The sequence below is a fragment of the Capricornis sumatraensis genome, chromosome 6 (assembly GCF_032405125.1).
Source record: "Capricornis sumatraensis isolate serow.1 chromosome 6, serow.2, whole genome shotgun sequence".
In the NCBI taxonomy this organism is placed as follows: domain Eukaryota; kingdom Metazoa; phylum Chordata; class Mammalia; order Artiodactyla; family Bovidae; genus Capricornis; species Capricornis sumatraensis.
Genome location: NC_091074.1, coordinates 91,759,266 through 91,780,642, shown reverse-complemented (window position 1 = coordinate 91,780,642; position 21,377 = coordinate 91,759,266). Strand labels below are relative to the sequence as shown.

Sequence of the window (21,377 nt, the reverse complement as noted above, 5' to 3'; positions counted from 1 at the left end):
TCAAGTCTATGTAAAAAAATTAAAAAGTACCTGATTTTATGAAAAATATACTTTTATTAAAATGACTGAACTCTACTGTCTGATATGTAAGCTGAGTTGAAGAGGTAGCTACTTTCTTTCTGAGGTCCTGGTAGAGCTGATCCCACATCAGTCTAACAACATTTATATATTAAGTCTACCACATACTGCACAGCACATTCATTTTGCAGCAAGCTCTTGGTGGTGAAATGTAGCATCTATTAAGTCTGGATACAATTCTGCTGCAAGTAGCAAAAAAGAAAAAAGAAAAAAACCCAACTAAGTCTATATAACCTAAAACTGAATTTTTTAAACTGTGGTTACCAATCATTAATGATCATGAAATCAATTTAGTGGGTTATGAAAACATTAAAAAAAGCATACATATACAAGAGCCAAAATTACAACAGAAGAGAAAATATCGAAGTATGTTGCATGCCTTAAGGGTAAATATTTCATAAACATTTTATTTCAGTCACGTATATATAACACAAATCTACTGGGTCATGAAGTAAAATATATTTCATAGCTCTCAACACTGCCCTAGAGAGTTAGGCCATTCACTGGCTATTTGGTCCCCTGAGAAAAGATTTTTCTTTCTTTCTTTTTGTCATTTCTGAGCAACAGCTTGACACTACAATGGCTGGGTATTCCAAAGGGCCTCTCCCCCAATACAGTAACAATTCAGTGTTCTCTGAGCACCACCATTTCCTGGTTCACTGCTATTTTCTGGACACTTCCTCCCATCATAGCCCTGCAAGTTCAACTGACGGAAAGTTGCCACAGAGCATCTGTGTGTGGGTCAGTAGAAGGCTCGGGTCTGCTACCATGTGCCAGGGGCTTTACAGACATGACTCTTTATAGACATGGTTTTGTTTGTTTTACTGGTAGCAGTGCCTCACCTGTACATCTAGTGCTCACAGCACAGTACCCACACAGTGAATGTTTCCAAACAAGTGAATTCAACAACAAACACATTTTACTGGTTATAAAGCATATGTTAAATTCAACAAAATATAAAAGTTTTAAATAAAATCAAATGTTTACTCATTTATTCATACTTAAGAGAAATACAAAAATACTATACGAAGTTTTATATACTTTTATAAAAAGTTGAGGCACTGATGTTCTGTGGCTAATGATAATAATTATATTACTTTAGCATCATACATCATATATTGATAGTAAAATTATACAACATTAACTCTTTGCTTTTGAGCAGTTATGAGCTTACTATTTTAATATACATCATGTATTTAGTACTCATTATTACTTTTGTATAAATAATTTCATAATGGTAGCACATGATACTGAGGGAAAAGGAAAACAGTTACTAATCTTCCAAATGCTAGTAAGAAAGAAACTCATTAATGTACACTTGATTTGAGGGGGTAAGCATAATTTGGTTCTATGACTTAATGGAATCTAGGAGAATGAAACAAACTGTTTTTAAACTGGAAGATACTCATGTTCATCAATTTCAAGCCCTTCATCTTTCATATGAGGAAATGGCTGCACACTAGCCTAAATGACTTATCTAAGGTCACATAATTATACAATGAGAGATGCCCCAGGTCTCCCAGTAACAAATCTAGGATCTTTTCCATTTCATAATAACAGGTTTATACTATAATATGACCATATATTTTTTTTAAAGATCAAATCAGCTATCAAGGAAAACCAACACATGGTAACATTTGAGACTGAAAAAGAATCCAGAGCAAGGGTTTATTAAAAATATATACTGACAACTTTGTAACATAATTAGTGTGGAACACAGAGTTCTAAACATTGATAGCAGCAATTCATTGGTTGTAGTAATTCATCTATATGTTTATGTATCACTCTTGTGTATTAGCTGTGCTTTCATCTGTATCACTTAAGTTAAATTTTTTCCACAAAAATTTCTCGTTTGATTTCCAAAGAGAAGCTTCAAGATCCTCCTTCCTTTTGGAAGATGCCGCAAAAGGCACTTTTTCACAGAGAGTCTCTATTACTGCCAAGTCGGTGAGTTTACTAAGACTGTCGTCATTTTGGTCATTCAAGATGTCCCAGAAATCTTTTGGTCTCTGTTTTGCTTTCTCTATGGACCCAGAAAGAACCTTCTTTGGCAGTTGTGTGGGACTATTCTCATGACTTTTAAAGAGGTCATCAAGAACAGAGGTGTCACCAAGTAAGCCTACCACAGAAGTGTCTTCTAACACTGGATTTTCTATTGTTTTGTTTTCCACTTTGAAGATGGGTCCATTTCTTGAAATACCCAAACCAGTGAGATCCTGTTGGTCTTTCCTGGCATTTTCCAACTTTTCCAACTCATCTGCTCCAGACTTACTGTTCAGGGAACAGGATGCTGCAGTGTCTCTGGACGCTTGGCTGCTTTCCCCACTGTCAGTCTCTTGGGTACAGCTTATAGGTAATTTCTTAGTTTCCATATCATTGGAAAGCACCTTTTCTTTATAGGAACTATGATTTTGAAACTTAATTGATTTTTTTTTACATATGCTGGGGCTGAAAATTGGAGAAATTTTTTTGGTAGAATTTTTAAATGACAAAGTTTCAGAATCTGATAGCCGCTCTTTCATAAGAGATTCTCTTTTTTCAGACTTATTCTTGACTCTCTCTCCTTTCTCATAGGCAGACTTAGTGCATTCTGAGGGAGAATCCACAAAAAATTCTCTTACCTCTGGATACTGGGAAGTATAAAATTCTCTTAACATTTTCTGTCGTTCTTCTGATGTGGCATTAGTTACACGTTTAGCAAATTCCTTTACAGAAGACAACTTAAAATAAGCAGCCATTTCTTCAAATTGTTTTCTGAAAATTTAATGAACAAATCCAATGGTTATTTTTACTATATTTTATTTTTAAAGAACTTGTCATCAGTGTTATGCTATGTAGCAACAAAGCTATGTAAATGTATTCATTAGCATATATTATCTTAATATCACAATGAACATACATTTTGTACTTAAGAGAATGTGAACTCTTCCCTTACACTACTTTAGTTCATGAAATTACCAACTTTTTAAGTTATTCTGACTTTAAATCAGGTATTTCCTGGGAATTGTATGATCCCAGCATGCTGCTCTTCCATTCAGACAATTTATGACTTACAGCAGAATTATAATTTATATAATCTGTTTGAAAATCTATATTGCACACAAGATACATGAAATAAAATTGTCAAAGAGGGTATCAATAAATAGAAAAGAGAAAATGCTCAAAAATTAATAGTTTTAAAGAATTTTTCTCTTCTATATCCTTTTTTCTCTTTCTTCCACAAATACAATATAGAAATTTCACATGCCTTTTTGATGAGCCTAAAGGGAAGTTCTAGGAGACCAGGGTTTGATCCCTGGGTTGGGAAGCTCCTCTGGAGAAGGGAATGGCAATCCACTCCAGTATTCTTGCCTGGAGAATCCCACAGTCAGAGAAGCCTGGCGAGCCACAGTCCGTGGGTTCACAAAGAGTCGGACATGACTGAGCTATTAACATACACACACACATACACACACACACTCACACACAAAGGGAAGTTCTAAACTGATAAGTCTAGATTCTTTCTCAGTTTTGATCTGATGGATCTGACTTTCAGTACAGGTAACTAAACTAATGTCAGATGGTATTTGAAGAAATGAGTTTCAGAGTTAGCATCAGATATTAATAAAAGCCGTTGAAGAACTGCACCTTCTGAAACCCTAATAAGATGAGAGGTGGAAAGCTCGTTTAGGAACCCTGGGCACTAGACTCTGGTCCCTTTCCCCAAGTAAGGGTTCTATAGACTGAACTGTGCCACCCACCCCAAATCCGTATGTTGAAGCCCTAAACCCCAATGTGACTATATTTGGAGATGGGGTCTTTAGGAGGTAATTAAGTTTAAAAGAGGTCATAAAAAGCCACCAGAAGACTTTTCTGGTGATCCACTGGTAAAGAATCTGCTGCCAATGCAGGAGTCACAGGTTCAATCCCTGGTCTGGGAAGATTCCACATGCTGTGGAGCAACTAAACGTGTGTGCCATTAACTACTAAGGCTGTGCTCTAGAGCCTGGGTTCCGCAACAAGAGATGCCCCCGCCATGAGAAGCCTGTGCACCGCAACTAGAGAAAGCCTGCACGCAGCAACAAAGACTCAGTACAGCCAAAAATTAATAAATAGATGAAATTTTGGGGGAAAAAAAGTCACCAGTGAGCTCTCTCTCTGCCATAGGAGGACACAGTGAAAAGGTGGCCATCTGTGAGCCAGGAAGAAAGCTCTTACCAGGAATCCAATCAGCTGGCACCCTGATCGTGGGACTTCCCAGGCTTCAGTACCGTGAGAAACATATTTCTGTCTTTTAAGCTGCAGCCTGTGGAATTCAGGCCAGGCAGACTAAGAGGGTTTTCCTTTGCTGATGCTGAGTTTAGGCCATGAATCAGGAAGGCTCACTGCTTACAAATGTTTTTATAAACAAAAGCTACAGATGACGCTGGAGCAAATGATTAAAAGTCCCCAAATTGAAGACTTACATCCATTTTTATATAATATTTCCTTAAAACTTTGATTTACTGACTGAAAAAATATTTATAGAGCTCTCTTTTCTGCAAGGCACTGCAAGAGAAACTATACAACACTCAACAAATCCCAGTTCCCTGTCTTCACGGAGTTTAGAGTCTGGTTGGCAGAGACAGATACGTGAAGATGAGACCAGAAGGGAGGGATAAATCCTATGATGGAGGTAAATATGGTACCCTGTTGGCACCCACAAAAGGGGTGTCTAAGCCAGTGACTGGTAGTGGGCTGAATAGCAGGGAAGGCTTCACTGCTGTCACCTCAAGCCAGTCAGGTAAAGATGAGCCAAGAAGCCCCCTAGAGAGAGAGGGAAGATGCACAAGCCCAGTTCCAAGAAGACGTGGTGGACAGAGGGGCAGGAGGAACTCCAAGGAAGAGGATGAAAATCATGAGGGGTCTGTATGCCAATTTCAGAAGTTTGAATTTCATTCTGTACACAACAGGGAATCCTGAGGGTAAAAAAAAGTGAGTTTTTAAATGTACATAAACAGGAGCTTTACTTAAAGCCACTCTTATTTTTGCCACTGAGACCAGGTTGTATAAAGTTTGTGTTTCCTTTGATTTTAGCGGCAATCCATACCATATATTCAGGACTTTTTTTTGTAGTTTCAGATGAGCACCCTGGCTTCTAGTCCTCACCACACTGGTCCTGTTACTTGTTTCCAAATCCAGGTCCTAGCTATGCCTGATCAACAGTCACTCTCATTGCCAAGAGAATATTTAAAATAACACAAAAACAAGTTTCCAAATTTCTGTCCTGGGTATGGCCAATGTCCTTGTTGTAAAGCATCAAGTATGTTTTTAAGAGGTTCCAGTTTCAACCTCACAGGAAGTAACGACGTATCATTATTTTATTAATCACTTCTGAATCCATTTTCATGGCCTTTCTAATAAATATTTGTGCTGTGAAGATTAAGTTATTAGCAATATCTTTTATTTATCTGAGACTTGGTGGTGTATCAGCAGTTGCCAAAGTACTTTCCCCTTTGCTGTGTTGACCTCACCTATGACCCTGTGCTTCTGTCAGCTCTGGGAGGAGAGGTGCTTCTGATCTTATTCTGTCTGAATGTTATACCAGGATCCCGGGCTGTGTGATTACCCCTTACAGGATGACTTATGATTACAATTCATTTTATTTTTGCTTTCTAAACTTGGTTTCATAATTCTTGGTCTTTAAAAGAGTTTTCTTTAAATATTTAATGACTGCAAGGTACAACCAAGGGATATAAGCTAGCCACTTTGTGGGGGAAATTTTGTAGACATTCATAAGCCACTTAGGGAAGGGGGTGTGGGTGGGGGAAGAAATCAAAGTTGGGTATCTTTGTCTTTCAGCAAGTAGATGAAGAGTAGCTGTGGAAAAATTCAATTCCTCTCCCTTGTTCTTGAGGAACTGAAGGAGAAGGGGTGGAAACACAGCTAAAAACCATGCTGTTTCTGCCTGAACTTTCTGAAGAGAAGGTAGGACTGAAACTTCCTTCAGATGACCCATGGGACTGCATCGTGGTATAAATTCTTGATTCACACAGAGTAGGATGGTTAACAGGAAAGAGGTGCTAGCAGTTCGGGCACTGTTCCCTAGCGCAGATGTTGGCATTCCAATATTAGACACCCTTCACCTTTTTATGTAGCATGAGACATTTATCCTGAGGCTAAGATAGAGAAAAAAAAAAAAACAGGTAAAAAAATAATCATTGTTAATTCTTTCTTTCTTCCTTCCTTTCTTTAATGTTTTGGCCATGTTGCGAGGCATACAGGATCTTAGTTCCCCCACCAGGGTTCGAACCCAGGCCCTCTGCAGTGCAAGTGTGGAGTCTTAACTACTAGACTACCAGGGCAGTCCCAATACTTTTATTTTTATATACAGTGCCAAAGGGGATAAGATGCTTTTGCTTCTCAAAGATTGGTAAAAATGTATACAGTTGGCCTTCTAGCAAAATAATTGCCCATACAAAACTGCCCCAACTTTACTCCAAATCATTGCTGTAAATATATCTGTGAGGAGCTGCAATGCTGTAGTAGTGTGGGATGTTCACTTTTCTGGGCAATGGTGCGCAGCTCAGGAGTGTGATCCAATCTGCCACACCAGGACCTGAGGAGCTAAGGGGCCAGTTGCCTGGGAGTTGCCAAAACCCTGAGGGAAGCATCGGGAACACACAGAGCAACTAGCACTTTCCCATTGCCTGTAGAAGCCATCAGGACCAACTGGAGCTTGCCTCCTCTCCCTGCTTACCTCAGTCACTACACCACAGTTACCCTGAACACTGGCTTCTCATCCTCCTCCTGGCCTCTACAGCCTTGATCTAATCCAATCCCTCATCCTTCCAGACCACTCCTTGGTGCCCCTGGAATCAGGCTATGATCTACCATCTCTCCTGTGTCTTCTACCCAAGGAGTCCCTCTGTCTCCTCCAGATACTGCCTCCTCCTATGCAGCCTTCACAAGTCAAAATTCTTATACCTCCCATCCTTAAGCCTCAGAGTTCAAGCTTCCCACTGCTGTTTCCAGATTATTTTTTCTTAAAAACTCCTCCTACTCTTTAAGGTGCATGCTATCCAGCTTTCCATTCTCACTCCCACCCCATCTTATTAACTGACTTCCTAGTTGCTCCCTGCTGGAGACTGACACTCAAGATCCTGGATTAACGTTGCTTCCTTTCCCATTTTCTGCCATCATTCTTGGTAATATCAGTATCCGTGTGGATGTCCCACCCAACTCCTGGCCCACTAGTTTCTTTACCTCACCTCCAAAGACTCAATTTCACGCAGGTCCCTATTGCCAAGATCATACCACTAATGTCATTACCATTAACTGCACAACTTCCAAATTCCTGAATTCAGTCATATCATGCTTCAGTTCAACTACTCAATTATCCCCATGACAACTATGTTGGATTGTACTTTTCATCTCATCAAGTCCTCCAATTTGCTGACTCTTCTGCTTTCTCACTATCATCAACATCCCTTTGTTGAGTTTAGGTTCAACTTTATAATCACTTCTTTGCGAACATCATTCATCTTCCTTTCTTTCCTTTCCTTCTCCTTGTAAAACTCAGCTGTTTGCCTATTCTGTGTCTGCAACTGAGCAACTGAAACTTGAATGAAGTCTGTACAACTGCACAGAAGGTTTCACTGTAATTACTCTCAAAAAGGGACTTAACATCACTCAGGAATTCTAGCCCCACAAGCGTGCTTTACTACTTTATAAATTACTTCTTTCATAATTTCTCTTTCCCCCAATTTTTCTCCCTCAATACCGATGCTTTAATTCTCAATTAATTAAGGAAATACCCATTGTATCTGTGCCTTTCTTTACGCCTTTCTCTTGTTGTCGTTCAGTTGTTCAGTCATATCCGACTCTTTGCAACCCTGTGGACTGCAGCATGCCAGTTTTTCCTGTCCTTCACCGTGACCCGGAGCTTGCTCAAACTCGTGTCCATTGAGTTGGTGATGCCATCCAATCATCTCATCCTCTGTCGTCCCCTTCTCCTCCTGCCTTCAATCTTTCCCAGCATCCGGGTCTTATTTTCCAATGTACTGAAGCTTCAGCTTCAGCATCAGTCCTTCCAATGAATATTCAGGATTGATTTCTTTTAGGATTGACTGGTTGGATCTCCTTGCAGTCCAAGAGACTCTCAAGAGTCTTCTCCAACACCACAGTTTAAAAGCGTCAATTCTTCAGCACCCACCCTTCTTTATGGTCCAACTCTCACATCCGTACGTGACTATTGGAAAAAACACAGCTTTGACTATATCAACATAGCCACAATATCATCTCTATTGTAATGTCTCTGCTTTTCACTATGCTGTTTAGGTTGTCCCTTTCTCTTAGTACCTCTCAAAGGCTAGACCTTCACCTGTGGTCTCGATCCCACCTTTTTCTGCCTTCAGGACTTCACTCTTTCTGTTGTCACCTCCCTGGTATAATCTCTTTTTCCTCTATTAGTCTTTTTCCTTGATATACAAATAGGTTCTCGTACGTTGGCAATCTTAAGGAAAAACATGAATGAACTTTTTGGCCAACCCAATATTATCTTCTCAACCTAAAAACAAACTACCCTTGATCCCACAATGCCCTTCAGCTACTGCCAGTTTCCCCATCCAGATTTAAGGAGCAGTCCCAGGGGCTTACCCTTTCACTGCCTGCCCACCTCACCTTGGCATCTGCCTACTTAGAGTGCTCACATGAAAGCAACCAAAGAGTCCTTCAGCTCCAGGGGCTTTCCCTTTCTGCTTCTGGTCCTCAGCAGTACTCAATAAAGTCAGTGCTCCCTCCTTTCTGAAACTCTCACTTCTCTTGGACTTCAGGGTCTCACATAGGGCCTCCTACCCAGCAGGAGTACATAGTCACCCTCCAGGCTCAGTCCTGGGGCTTCTCCTCTCCTCTCTGTGTTCTGTTCCTAAGCTGCTCACACAGTCTATGGCTGTAAAGGCCATTTGTAATCTATTTCTAATCTCCATGCTGATAACTTCCAAATTTAGATCTCCAGTCCCCAAATCTCAGGGTAGCACTATCCACTGCCTATGTGACATTTCCCCACATCCTCAAATTTAATATGAATGAAAGAGAACTCTTGATTTTTTTTCATTCCAACCTTTTGTCTCTCCTACTTTTCCCTATTCAGTGAGTCCAATCTGTTGTTTAAAATTGGGAGTAAACCTGTCTTCTCCCTTTTCCAACAACCAGTTCAACACCGAACTGAATTTATCCAATTGGCTCTGTCTCCCCGGCAACTACTCTACTCTAGCAAAACACCATCACCTAGTTCCTTATGGTTTCCCCTAGTCCACTCTGCCCTCTTCCAGGCAGAAGCTGGAAAAACCTTTTAGAAACATTAATACATCAAATCATGTCATGCTTCAGCAATTTCTACTGCGGTTGGAACAAAATCCAAATTCTTTTCTACAATCTACAAGGCTTTGCATGCTCCAGCCTCATATATGTCTCTCCCTTCATCTCATGCCATTCTCTCCTTGATTTATTATGCACTAAGTACACTAGCCTTCTCTCAAAAGCCCCTCCCTCTTCAGAAAGTTCTTACTCTGTTCTTTGCCTGATTATCCTTTAAGTCTTAACTCACATGTCACTTGTGTAGAGAGGTCTTCCCTGACTACCCGCTAGAAAGGAAGTGGTGCCCTTCCTGATCCCACTCTTCTCTATAAACTGTCCATTTCTTTCCTATAACACACTATTTCATAATTACTTATGTTTTTTTTTTACTTTTGAAAATTTTATGGTTTGATGCCAAACCTCATCTCACTGTACTGTAAGCTCTTTGTCTCTTTTTTGACACTGTATATCCAGCACTTAGCCCAATGCCTGAGTGCGTATCAGGTGCTCAATAAATATTCAATGACTAAATGAATAGAATGCACTCAAGTATTTCATTTACCTATATAAAATCTACCTACTTCATTTACCTGTATTTCATCTTTTATCAATTCAGGGATTAACCTTCTTAGAACACTGAAACATTTTAGATTTTTTTTTTTTTGGCCATGCTGCAAAGCTTGTGGAATCTTAGTTCCCCAATCAGTGACTGAACCCAGGCCACCACAGTGCAAGTGCTGAGTCCCAACCACTGGATTCATGAGGGAATTTGGGGATTTATTTTTTTAAGTGTAAAAATTTAGATTTTTCTGAAATATTCAGATGCTAAATGTAGTTAAAATTCAAATAATTTATGTATTTAACTAGGTAGTTATATTTCTTTTGAGAACTATTCACAAAGCCAGGTGTTATTATAGATGACATACCTGCGGATCCCCTTCGGTGTTTCTCCAACTATGAAGGTGGTCTGGTCTATTCGGCAGACTTTTTTCTTCTTCTGGCTTACAGGGTGTGAAATGTAAAGAGGAAATGAAATGCTGCCTTCACTTGGTGGTTGGCATTCCTTTGTACGTGTTGATACATCGCCCTTCATTTTTTCCTTATGTGTCTGAAACAAGGGATGAGAGCAAAAACTTAAAAAATATTCATTTTTACTCAAATAAGAAGTCTGTCTTACTTTTTCCCAGTATTCTTTACAAGCTTGTATATCATATTCATGGGCTTCCCTCGTAGCTCTGTTGGTAAAGCATCTGCCTGCAATGCAGGAGACCTGGGTTTGATTCTTGGGGTGGGAAGATCCCCTGGAGAAGGAAATGGCAGCCCACTCCAGTATTATTGCCTGGAGAATCCCATGGATAGAGGAGCCTGGCAAGCTACAGCCCATGGGGTCACAAGAGTCAGACACAACTTCGCAACTAAACCAACAAACCATATCATATTCTCCAAGTGATAATCATTGCCAGATCTTGTTAGATCTTTAAAAAGATACTACATTTGGCAGTAATGTGATGCTTCTATTTTCATTAAGATATATGCTAAAGATGTATCTTTCTTAAAGATATACGAAAGGTAATGGTAATATGATGTTTCTACTGTCAAGACTGTGGGTATACTGATACACATGCTGGCATCTACTTTCCTAAATAAGGATACAAATTAGTGATGTAAATAATGGTATAAAATGAGATATTTAAAAACTTTTAATTTAGACATTTTTCTCAATATTACTAAGCAGACTTTCAGTTATTTAATCTTATGTAAGTAGTCAAACTTTTAAAAATAATAATCTTTAATGATAATGAAATAAACTAGTTTCATAAATCCTACTTCAATATCTATTGAGTTGCAAGAAGTAATTGTTACGATGTTTAACAACTGAACCTGGGATTGAACCTGGGTCTCTGGCCTCTCCTGTATTGGCAGGTGGATTCTTTACCACTGAGCTACCTGGGAAATATTGGATGTAATTTGACAACAATAAAGTTATATTTGAGCTCAAAAATAGAAAGGAAAATCTCTAGATGCCCAAATTAAAGTAACACAGCAGCAGGTGGGAGCTGAAGCTCAGCAGCCCCCAAGGATGGGTCCTAAGTTCTGGACTGCAGGACTCCATGTGTAGAGGGAAAATGGAAAAGATTTAACTCTCTGAGTTAAAACGATCAACAAACCAAAAACACAGTAGGAATTAAAAGGATATCCAATTTTTAAATTAAAGCTAGGAAAGCCCAAACTGGGGCACAGGATAGAAATAGGCTACTTTTTTGGTCTTGATAGAATCACTGGTGAAAACATGGAATGTCCAGCCTGTGCGATTTGTGGAACACACTTGCATTGTAAGGAAAATCTAAGCTAAAAACCAACATAAAAAACTAGCCCAGAATCAGTGAAAACCATAGATCTCAATGAGGGGTAAAACATAACATAGGAACACTTTTTAAGTTTAGGGAATGCTTGTGATTCTAAGGGGGAGTGCAGCGGGAAGAGCTCAGGTAAAATTATAAAGAACATACAGAACCCACTACCATGAAAGTGGGCAGATACAACAAATGTGAGAATTTGTATCTGAGGAATTATAGGTTACAAAGCAATGTGAAAGAGACTTTAAATCATTAGCATGTCCAGAAAAATAAAGGAAGTACTAGGTATTATAAAATACCAGATCTGAGAAAGAACAAGATACAAACTCTAGAAGGGAAATATAGGTTTGGAAAAAAGGACATAGAAACAAACTTAAAATCTGTGTTAAGAAGCAGGCTAAATAGCCTTACAATGACAGTTTATAAACTGGTAGAATAAATTACTCAGAATGCTGTGCAGAGATTAAAAAAGAAAAACAAGAAAGAAAAATTAAGAGACAGAAGACCTGTCAGAAGATAAACCAAATTTATAAAATATTAGAAGGACAGAATAGAGAAAATAGAAGAGATAACGCCAAAGATATAACGGCAGAGAACTGAAGAAGGCACGAATCTTCAAAGTAAAGAAGGAGACTCTCTAGTGTGAAAAATGAAAATAAATCTATACCTTGTTATATCACAGAAGAGAGAATATCTTATAAACAGAGAAAAAAGATAAGCTCTCCCACAAAGAAGTAATAATCAAACTAAAGGGAGACTTCTCATTACTACTACTAGTATCACCATCGCTGCCAGCAGAAGATAGTGAGGTTATCTTCAACATGCAGGGAGGAAAAAAACCTACCAACCCAGAATTCTACACCCAGTTAACTACCATTTAAGAAATTTGCAGGCATACAAATACTGCAAAACACAGATTAGTAATTCTCAGTAAGACAATTACTCTTTCTTTTATAGGTATTCAATGGGATTGAAGTAGTACATATCATTGAATGTGGCTGGGGAATGGCTTTCATTCCACATATATTTACAAAGCACCTATTACGTTCCTGCCACTATGCAATGTAGTTGAGAACCAAAATATTTACATACAGAAGGAGGCTTGTACTCTTAAGGGACTTAAAAATGCTGTTACCCCTCCCTTTTTAAAATGGCACATTTAGTTTATTCCTTTTTAAAATTAAATAATTTATCTCTTTAATTTATATTCATTTCACTGAAATAAACTGAACAAGAGAAATAATTGTATTATTTTTTAAAAAGCAAACCATTCCTAATGAAAAGAAAGACTTCTTCAAAATCTACTGTGATTCAGATGGGCATCACAAAATGCCAGGTTGTCAGTTTGAACTAGGGCTTTGCATTAGTCAGTAATGCTGAAAGTACTTTCCTCAAATACATCATTTCCTATATCTTAAAACATTATTAATAAAGAGAGAAACATGTTCATCACTAAAGATAAATTTGAAAGAGATTTGATGCATTTACTTCACATCACAAGAAAATAAGATGAATTTTAAAAGTTCCTAATAAAAAAGCTCATTATCTTTGATGATTCTCAAGAAATAATTGTCCATTATTATAAGGAGGGATGGTAATGTCTATGTGGGGATAAAGGGAATAAGCCAAAAGAGAAGGAACTGGGCCAACCAGAAACATGCTCTCCTCATATACCGTAATTTCTGAAGTCATGGAGAAATCATGCCAAGCAATGGCAATCTTCAATTATTTACATGATTACTCTGAGTCTTTCTGACTCTGGAAGTATTATAAAACTCATATTTCAAACTCCAGATACATTTTTTCTTAAATTAGTTTTATATATTCTTCAGGAAAATTCAACTTTTCCAATCATAGCTATCAGACATGTGAATTTTATATTTTAAACTTATGACAAATATTCTATACTTTAAAATCTGATTATTTTAGATAATAATGAAAAGAGAAAAGTATTTTTCTCTCACATGGGCTCAATATTCCATCTTTTATTTAAAAAAAAATCTAGGTTCAGATTTCCATTTTAGTAGGGTAGTTTAACACTTACTGAAACAAGGCTGTGAAACAAAATTTCATTTACTAATTTGTTTAATAAACACTTTGATGCCCTGGTTATAAAAGCTGGTGTCACTATTTTGTAGTAAAATAGTATCTTTTACAATAGATAATATAAAGAAAGCAGTGACATAACGCAGTTACAATTCCAGGGGCAGTTATAATTTATTATAAAGTAAAGTACAAGGCCTGCGACCAAGATGATAAGATTCCAAATAATGTGAAATTAGATGCAAACTCGTTTACTACCACTTATCTCAAAGCTGGGAAGTCATGTGACACTGGGGCAACAGTAATGACAGGTCAAGAAATGAAAAATTCAGTAAAATGAGCTGGATTAAGAATTTAAAAGATAATATTATTGCTTCTCAACATTATGGTAGAAGGTAAGACTGCCAGCTCTGGAAAGCAAAATAAATCCACTCTTCTTTCCACCAGAGAACAGAACGGCCAACAGCTGGAACTCTATGTCTGTATTCAATAGGAAAATTTGAGATCATTTAACATGAAGGAAGCAGAAAGCCCAGTTTCCATAAAAGCCTCTAATTGATAGCAAAGTTTCCCTAAAGAGTTTCTTCAAAATTGTCCAAGATTTGCTTTGAGGAATTATCTCTATACTCCATGATGCTGATGTAGGTTTCCTTCCTCTTAAGATTTATGGTTATAATGTCAAGGAGGAAATTATGAAGATAAGAACTTTGCATGGTATTTGTATAATAAAAACATGTCTGCTAATAAGTATTTTACAAAGCTTGACACTGAGTTTAATTTATAACAGTAACTGCTATGTTCATGATTATTTCCATAAATTATTGGATATTGTTAGGTATTTCTACTATGGTACTTTTACAAAAACAATCAAATTTAACTTCTGGAATATTTATTAAAAATAAAATTCAGTAGGTGTAAAGAGTATAGAAATTATTTCTAAATAATGTAAATATATAGTTAAAAAATCCATTTGATGATGAGATTAACTGAATGGAAATGTGGGGTTACTTGTGCTGTGCTGTGCTGTCACTTTAGTCATGTCCAAATCCTTGCAATCCTGTGGACTGTAGTCCACCAGGCTCCTCTGTCCATGGGATTCTCCAGGCAAGAATATTGGAGTGGGCTGCCATGCCCTCCTCCAGGGGATCTTCCCAACCAGGGATCAAACCCAGGTCTCCCGCATTGCAGGTGGATTCTTTCCCAGCCGCGCTACCAGGGAAGCTCCATGGGTTACTTAAGAAAGCTAAATCTATTAGAGAATATTGAAATAATTCCAATTTATGAGTAGTAATATATCTTTCTCCTTTGGCTGTTTCCTATGTGGAGCAGCCAATTGAAAGTTGAAAAAGTAGAGGAAAAATTCTCTCCCTTCAGAATTAAACACATCTAAAAAGGTAAAAGGTGGGCCATGGCTAATTGTGTTAAATCCTAATCTGATTTATATAATTAAAATTTTTTTAATGTTATTGTCACAAAAAGAAATATGTTATTAAAAACAAAATTCAGAATATAAAAATTATTTAATTAAACCAAAAACACTAAATATATATTATTTCTACAAGTGGTAATTATTTTAATATATTTTGGCCAAAATAATCTCCTTATCTATCCACAATTAAGTGTTTACTGTGGAAATGGCTCACTTCAAAGACTTCATAAATATCTACTTTTTAAAAAATTGAAGCATAGTTCATTTACAATATTATATTAGTTTTAGGTATAAAACATAGTAATTCATTATTTTTATAGATTATACTCTAAAATTATAAAACACAATAATATGCTATGCTGTACAATATATCATGAATATCTGCTTTGACTTAATTTTGATAAAAATATAAAATCAAAACTCATGTCTCTATAAAATACACTTGAAAATACATCATTAAAATTACTACTGAAACATGTATAAAGTATACATTCTGTAAAATAAAAGCTATAATTTTAAGTTGTAAAAGATATACATTAGGATTATAACAAATAAGAGGGTACTTTTACAGGGAAGCATTTCTTCTTTTAGAGTAGCCAAAATGAATTTACACTAGACCTAGTCAACTATATACAACCCTGGACAACTTATTTATTTCTTATTGTAAAGTTTCAGATTTATATTGATTCTAGGAGGAAAGTTTATCTTTAGATTAATAGTATGAGACATTCAAAAGACTTTTGATAGTAAGTACTTTTTTCTTTTAATCCCAAAGTGTACTGTCTGTATTACAAGGCATTAGACCTAAGCAGATGGTGATTGCAGCCATGAAATTAAAAGACGCTTACTCCTTGGAAGGAAAGTTATGATCAACCTAGATAGCATATTCAAAAGCAGAGACATTACTTTGCCAACAAAAATCTGTCTAGTCAAGGCTATGGTTTTTCCAGTGGTCATGTATGGATGTGACAGTTGGACTGTGAAGAAAGCTGAGTGCCGAAGAATTGATGCTTTTGAACTGTGGTGTTGGAGAAGACTCTTGAGAGTCCCTTGGACTGCAAGGAGATCCAACCAGTCCATTCTAAAGGAGATCAGTCCTGGGTGATCTTTGGAAGGAATGATGCTGAAGCTGAAACTCCAGTACTTTGGCCACCTCCTGCGAAGAGCTGACTCACTGGAAAAGACTCTGATGCTGGGAGGGATTGGGGGCAGGAGGAGAAGGGGACAACAGAGGATGAGATGGCTGGATGGCATCACCGACTCGATGGACATGAGTTTGAGTGAACTCCAGGAGTTGGTGATAGACAGGGAGGCTTGGCGTGCTGCAATTCATGGGGTCGCAGAGTCGGACATGACTGAGTGACTGAACTGAACTGAACTGAGACCTAAGCCAACAGCATTATTTTAATTGAACCAGTAGTTATTTTTTGAAAGGCATAACTGAAAAAAGAAGATAAGGTATACATAGATTTTCAATTGAAAGAGTAAGAAGAAATAAAAAATGAAAAAGTTTGCAAATAATCTTTGTTGCCAGTGTACTGAAAAAAGGAAAAAGGAATATTCTCCCTACCTCACAGCCATATGACTACATTAGCATTTTTCTATTTACTCTGCTACATATTAAATTTATCTTTACATAATAGAAAACTTCCCAGGTGGCTTCCCAGGTGACTCAGTGGTAAAGAATCTGCCTGCAATGCAGGAGACACAGGTTGGATCCCTGGGTTAGGGAGATCACCTGGAGAAGGAATTGGCAACCCACTCCAGTATTCTTGCCTGGGAAATCCCATGAACAGAGGAGCCTGGCAGGCTACAGTCCATGGGGGTAGCAAAAGAGTTGGACACAACTTGGCGACTAGACAACAATAACAACAACAAACAGAAAACTTCACTGGAATAGTGCAGAGAATGTGGTCTTTTAAGTATATTTTTGTAAAAATTTAAAAAATAAATTTAAAAAAATTTAATCTATTAATTAATTTGTGTCTGTGCTTGGTTTTCATTGCTGCTTAAACTTTTCTCTAGCTGCAACGTGAGACCTTCTCACTGCGGTGGCTTCTCTTGTTGCAGAGAAAAGGCTCTAGGCATGTGGGCTTCAGCAGTTGCAGCACGTGGGCTCAACAGTTGCAGACCCTAGGCTCTAGAGCAGAGTCTCTAGTTGTGCTGTACACAAGCTTAGTTACTCTGAGGCCTGTGGGATCTTCCTGGATCAGGGATCAAACCTATGTCTCCTGCACCGGCCGGTGGGTTTTTACCACTGACTCATCAGGAAAGCTTCAGTGCAGAGAACATTTAAGGAAAAAAAAACCCTCTTTCTTTGAAGTAAAAAATAATTTTGGAGGCAAATTACTAAAGAACTATAGAGTGCATCTAGGTAGGAATAGCAAGGAAAAGGGAAAAGTTAATAGGCATCAGTTTTCCCATACACACCCACCCGTGGGCAACAAATGGGGCAGGAAGCATTACAATCCAGGAGACTGAGTTTCAAAAACAACCATGAACAGCCTCTAGTTTCCATTTTGGCAGGAGAAATACTATTGTAATCTGTGCCATCTTTCTTAATCTCTTTGAGGCTAATTACTGGAGACACATTCATAGCTGGTGCAGATAATGCCGATTCCTATTCTGATCACTGGTACCCCTCACAAGTAGAGGAAGCTTTGAAGGGGATAATGTACGATGCAAAACAGCCTGATAGGATGCGTAGCCTGTCTGTGGTAGGCTACCAGGAGGTAGTGAAATTTTTATTAAGCAATTTTGGAATGCATCTGTCTGCTGAGCTGGTTTTTCTCACCTTAGAAAACATTACAGAGCATACATCAGAACAAAGAGCAATATATATTTAACAGCCACATTCACCATTTTTTTCCATAATCAGATGATTAGCCTTGATTTTTTGCTGTTGTTGTTTAGTTGCTAAGTCATGTCTGACTCTTTTATGACCCCATGGACTGTAGCCCACCAGGCTCCTCTGTCCATGGGATTTCCCAAGCAAGAATACTGGAGTGGGTTGCCATTTCCTTCTCCAGGGGATCTTCCCAACGCAGGGATCCAATCTGCATCTCCCGCTGAGCAGGCGGATTCTTTATCACTGAGCCACCCGGGAAGTCCTTAGCCTTGATTAGTCATTGAGAAAACGGGAATCAGGGAGGACATTTTCAAAGGCAATGGAAGGTCCCAATGGCTCTGACCCACTGAGAACCCTGAGTGTGGATCCTAAGAATCACCAGAGGATCTGCCCCTTCCAGGAAGGATCACCTGTTCCTGAGAACAGCACAGAGTTTCACAAGGCAGCCTATGCTCACTGTCAGAGCTGGGCACGTTGTATAGCCAAAGTCCCTCGCATTGGTCTGCTCACACTAACTTTGCCACAAAGACTTTTTTTTTTTTTAAGTGCTCTTTCACTTTTTTTCTTCATTAAACCTTAAATAGTTAAGTCTGAGAGGCAGCAATGCTTTTGTTTACACATCTGTTCAAACAAAAGATTAAAAAAGAAATCTCTCTTTGGGTAAAGGCCAATCCCTGTAAACACATTAAAAAAAAAGTCATAAACTTGCTTGTCTTTGCAAAGCAGGGAATCAGGAGTTCTATAAAAACATATAGCACATGTAAATAAATTCATTCAAATGGCATCCGAGAGTCCAAAATGACAAAGAACTTCAAGAATCTTTGCACAACTGTGAAAAAGTCCTTATCCTTCAAGTGATCATTCAAGATTTCTGCCTGGAGGTGGAAAATATTACTGTAAATGTAGTTTTCCAATACTCAACAAAAACCTAAGGCAACTGTGAGATACCCCTGAATTGCCTTCACTCAGACTCTGGAGAAAAGCCAGCTGGTTAGAGGACCCACCACAAATATACAATGAAGTATAATTTTCTGCATATGTTTAAAAATGTCATTCAAATCTGAAAAAACAAACTTAGATTCAAATCCAAACCTTCCCTCCCTCCCCTTTTTTTAGGTGGTAAAGGGAGATTAAAGTTTGTAATTATGGGTTTGTTTTCCTCCTGGAAGGAGTAACAGTTACAATTCAGTTATATATATATATATATATATATATATATATATATATATATATATATAGATATGTATGTACTTTCTTTTTTGGTAGTGCTTTGCTTTCAGAGTGAGCCACAAAAGGACAGGCTGTCCTGAGCCTAGCTTCCCTTTTTTTGTGCACAATATCCATTTCTCACTGTCCAAGAAACTCATCTATCTGAAAGAACAAAGTGATGGCCTCGGGAGTACAGTTGACTACTGTGGGCACACACTACAGGCAGAAATGCAGAAGCCCTGTCTCCCTGGGACCTGGGAACCTGGAGGGACTGCCACAGCAGTTAACCTGTAGGAAAGGGCCAGGTGAGCTGGTGGCAATCACCTTCAAAAAAGCCTGTGGGCCAGCAACAGGGAGTTTCTGCTAATATAATCTCAGACCTTCATGAGAGGATGGTCAGGCGGTAGATTCCCCTCAATACCTACACACAAAGGCTAGAGCAAGATCTAGGGCCTTTTGGGGTAGCTGTCTGAGCAAGACTCAGCACTACAAGCCCTGGTGTCTAGGCCCTCCTTGGTCATTTACTGTGTAAATTTGGGAAAAATCTTTTTTTTTTTTTTTTAATCTTTTTGAGCCTTATTATCCTAAGGAGTAAAAAGGGATTTGGAGATCAGGATCTAGGGAATAAAAATTTGGATCTGGGACCCCCATCAGTCTCTTCCATATTTAAAGTTCACAATTCTACTAGTCTTTTTAGGATCTCCAATAAGTTGTAATGAATAAGTTCCTTAGCATCTTATAATCCTGACTAAATTTTAAACCTTTACATATAATATTTATGTTAATATAAAAATGTCTGTAAAGATTACTTGAAGGTTCTACACTAAATAATACTTGTTAGTGAAAAGACCACGGAAGGGTGGTGCTGATGGAAAAACTTTAAAGTCTTTTCTTGGCAGGCACTCGCCCCTGCTTGCCTTTCCAGTGGCTGGCACTTCCCATAGGGAGCTTAGGCTCTCACTTCCTTCCTCTAGGCCTCCAACTAGAGTAAGTGTAGGCTTCTATGTAGGCTGATTCAGTTACAAGGCTATGGCTGGCTCTCCAATGTCTAGGAAACAACATTTCAGGCACCGTGCCACAAATGACACAGGGACACTGTTACTAGTTGTGAAGTTGGATGCAGATTACTGTTTATAATCAAGTACTGAAAACTGTGAATAATTCTCCTTTTTAGTGAATTAGAGTCGGACAGGACTGAGCGACTTCACTTGGTGAACTGGAGTAGGTTTCATATAACCGCATCATTTTCACTCTCTTCTACTCTGATATGCTTTCAGGGGCCATGTAGCAGAGGAGGTAGAGTGTTCACACAGAGAAAGGCCAACTGAAAGTATGTTCCACTAGAACTGAATTTAATAATCAAGTGACCCTGTCCACATGATCTAAGGTGGCAATTCTGAAACTTTTTGGTCTTGGGACCGTTGTTTAGTTTAAAAATTAATGAGGACCCCAAAGAGATTTTGTTTATGTGGGTTTTATCTACTGAAAGTTTAAAACAATTAATTTATTAAAAATAAAAATAATTACATGTTAACTTAAATAACTCTTTTTACCAACAAAAAGTTAATATTTTCCAAGGCAAACAAACAAAAAACTAACCAGAAGACTGACTATATTTTACATTTTTACAAATGTCTTTAGTAGCTGGCTTAATAAAATTCTCCAGGCCAGGATACTGGAGTGGGTAGCCTTTCCCTTCTGCAGATATATATAAGGTGTCACATAATACAATAAGTGCCATAGCATACATACATGCATATACACACACAAGTAAAGATGAATTTGAGGAAAATATTTATATTGCTTTGGAGAAGATAGAGAAGAACTGTCACTAATGATACAAGGAGTTGGAGTTCAACAGGCAGACACAGGTAAAATGGAATTTTAAACAAAAGAAACACAAGAGCAAAGACATGGAAGGGTAAAAATCCATGGTGTGCTTGAAGACTGATTCATAAACTGAAGGATGACTAGGAAGAACCTGTTCAGCTTGCTATTCTCAGGGTCTAGTACAGTGCCTGGCACTCTCAGCAATTCTGAATGAGTGTCTCAGAATGAGACTGGAAAACCCGGCTAGCACCAAATTGAGACTGGAACA

The 21,377-nt window shown here is 38.1% G+C and overlaps 1 protein-coding gene across 1 annotated transcript in view; it reads right to left on the bottom strand.

Moving 5' to 3' along the window:
* Window positions 1–607: 607 nt before the first annotated feature.
* ERCC6L2 (ERCC excision repair 6 like 2) overlaps window positions 608–21,377 on the bottom strand; it is a 150,917-nt gene continuing 130,147 nt past the window's right edge. Inside the window, exons 18-19 of the mRNA XM_068973896.1 lie at window positions 10,320–10,501; window positions 608–2,832 (exon numbers count right to left, since the gene is read on the bottom strand). Of these exons, the coding sequence (XP_068829997.1) occupies window positions 1,860–2,832; window positions 10,320–10,501 (1,155 nt within the window). The 3' untranslated portion in view covers window positions 608–1,859. The remainder of the gene's footprint in view (window positions 2,833–10,319; window positions 10,502–21,377) is intronic.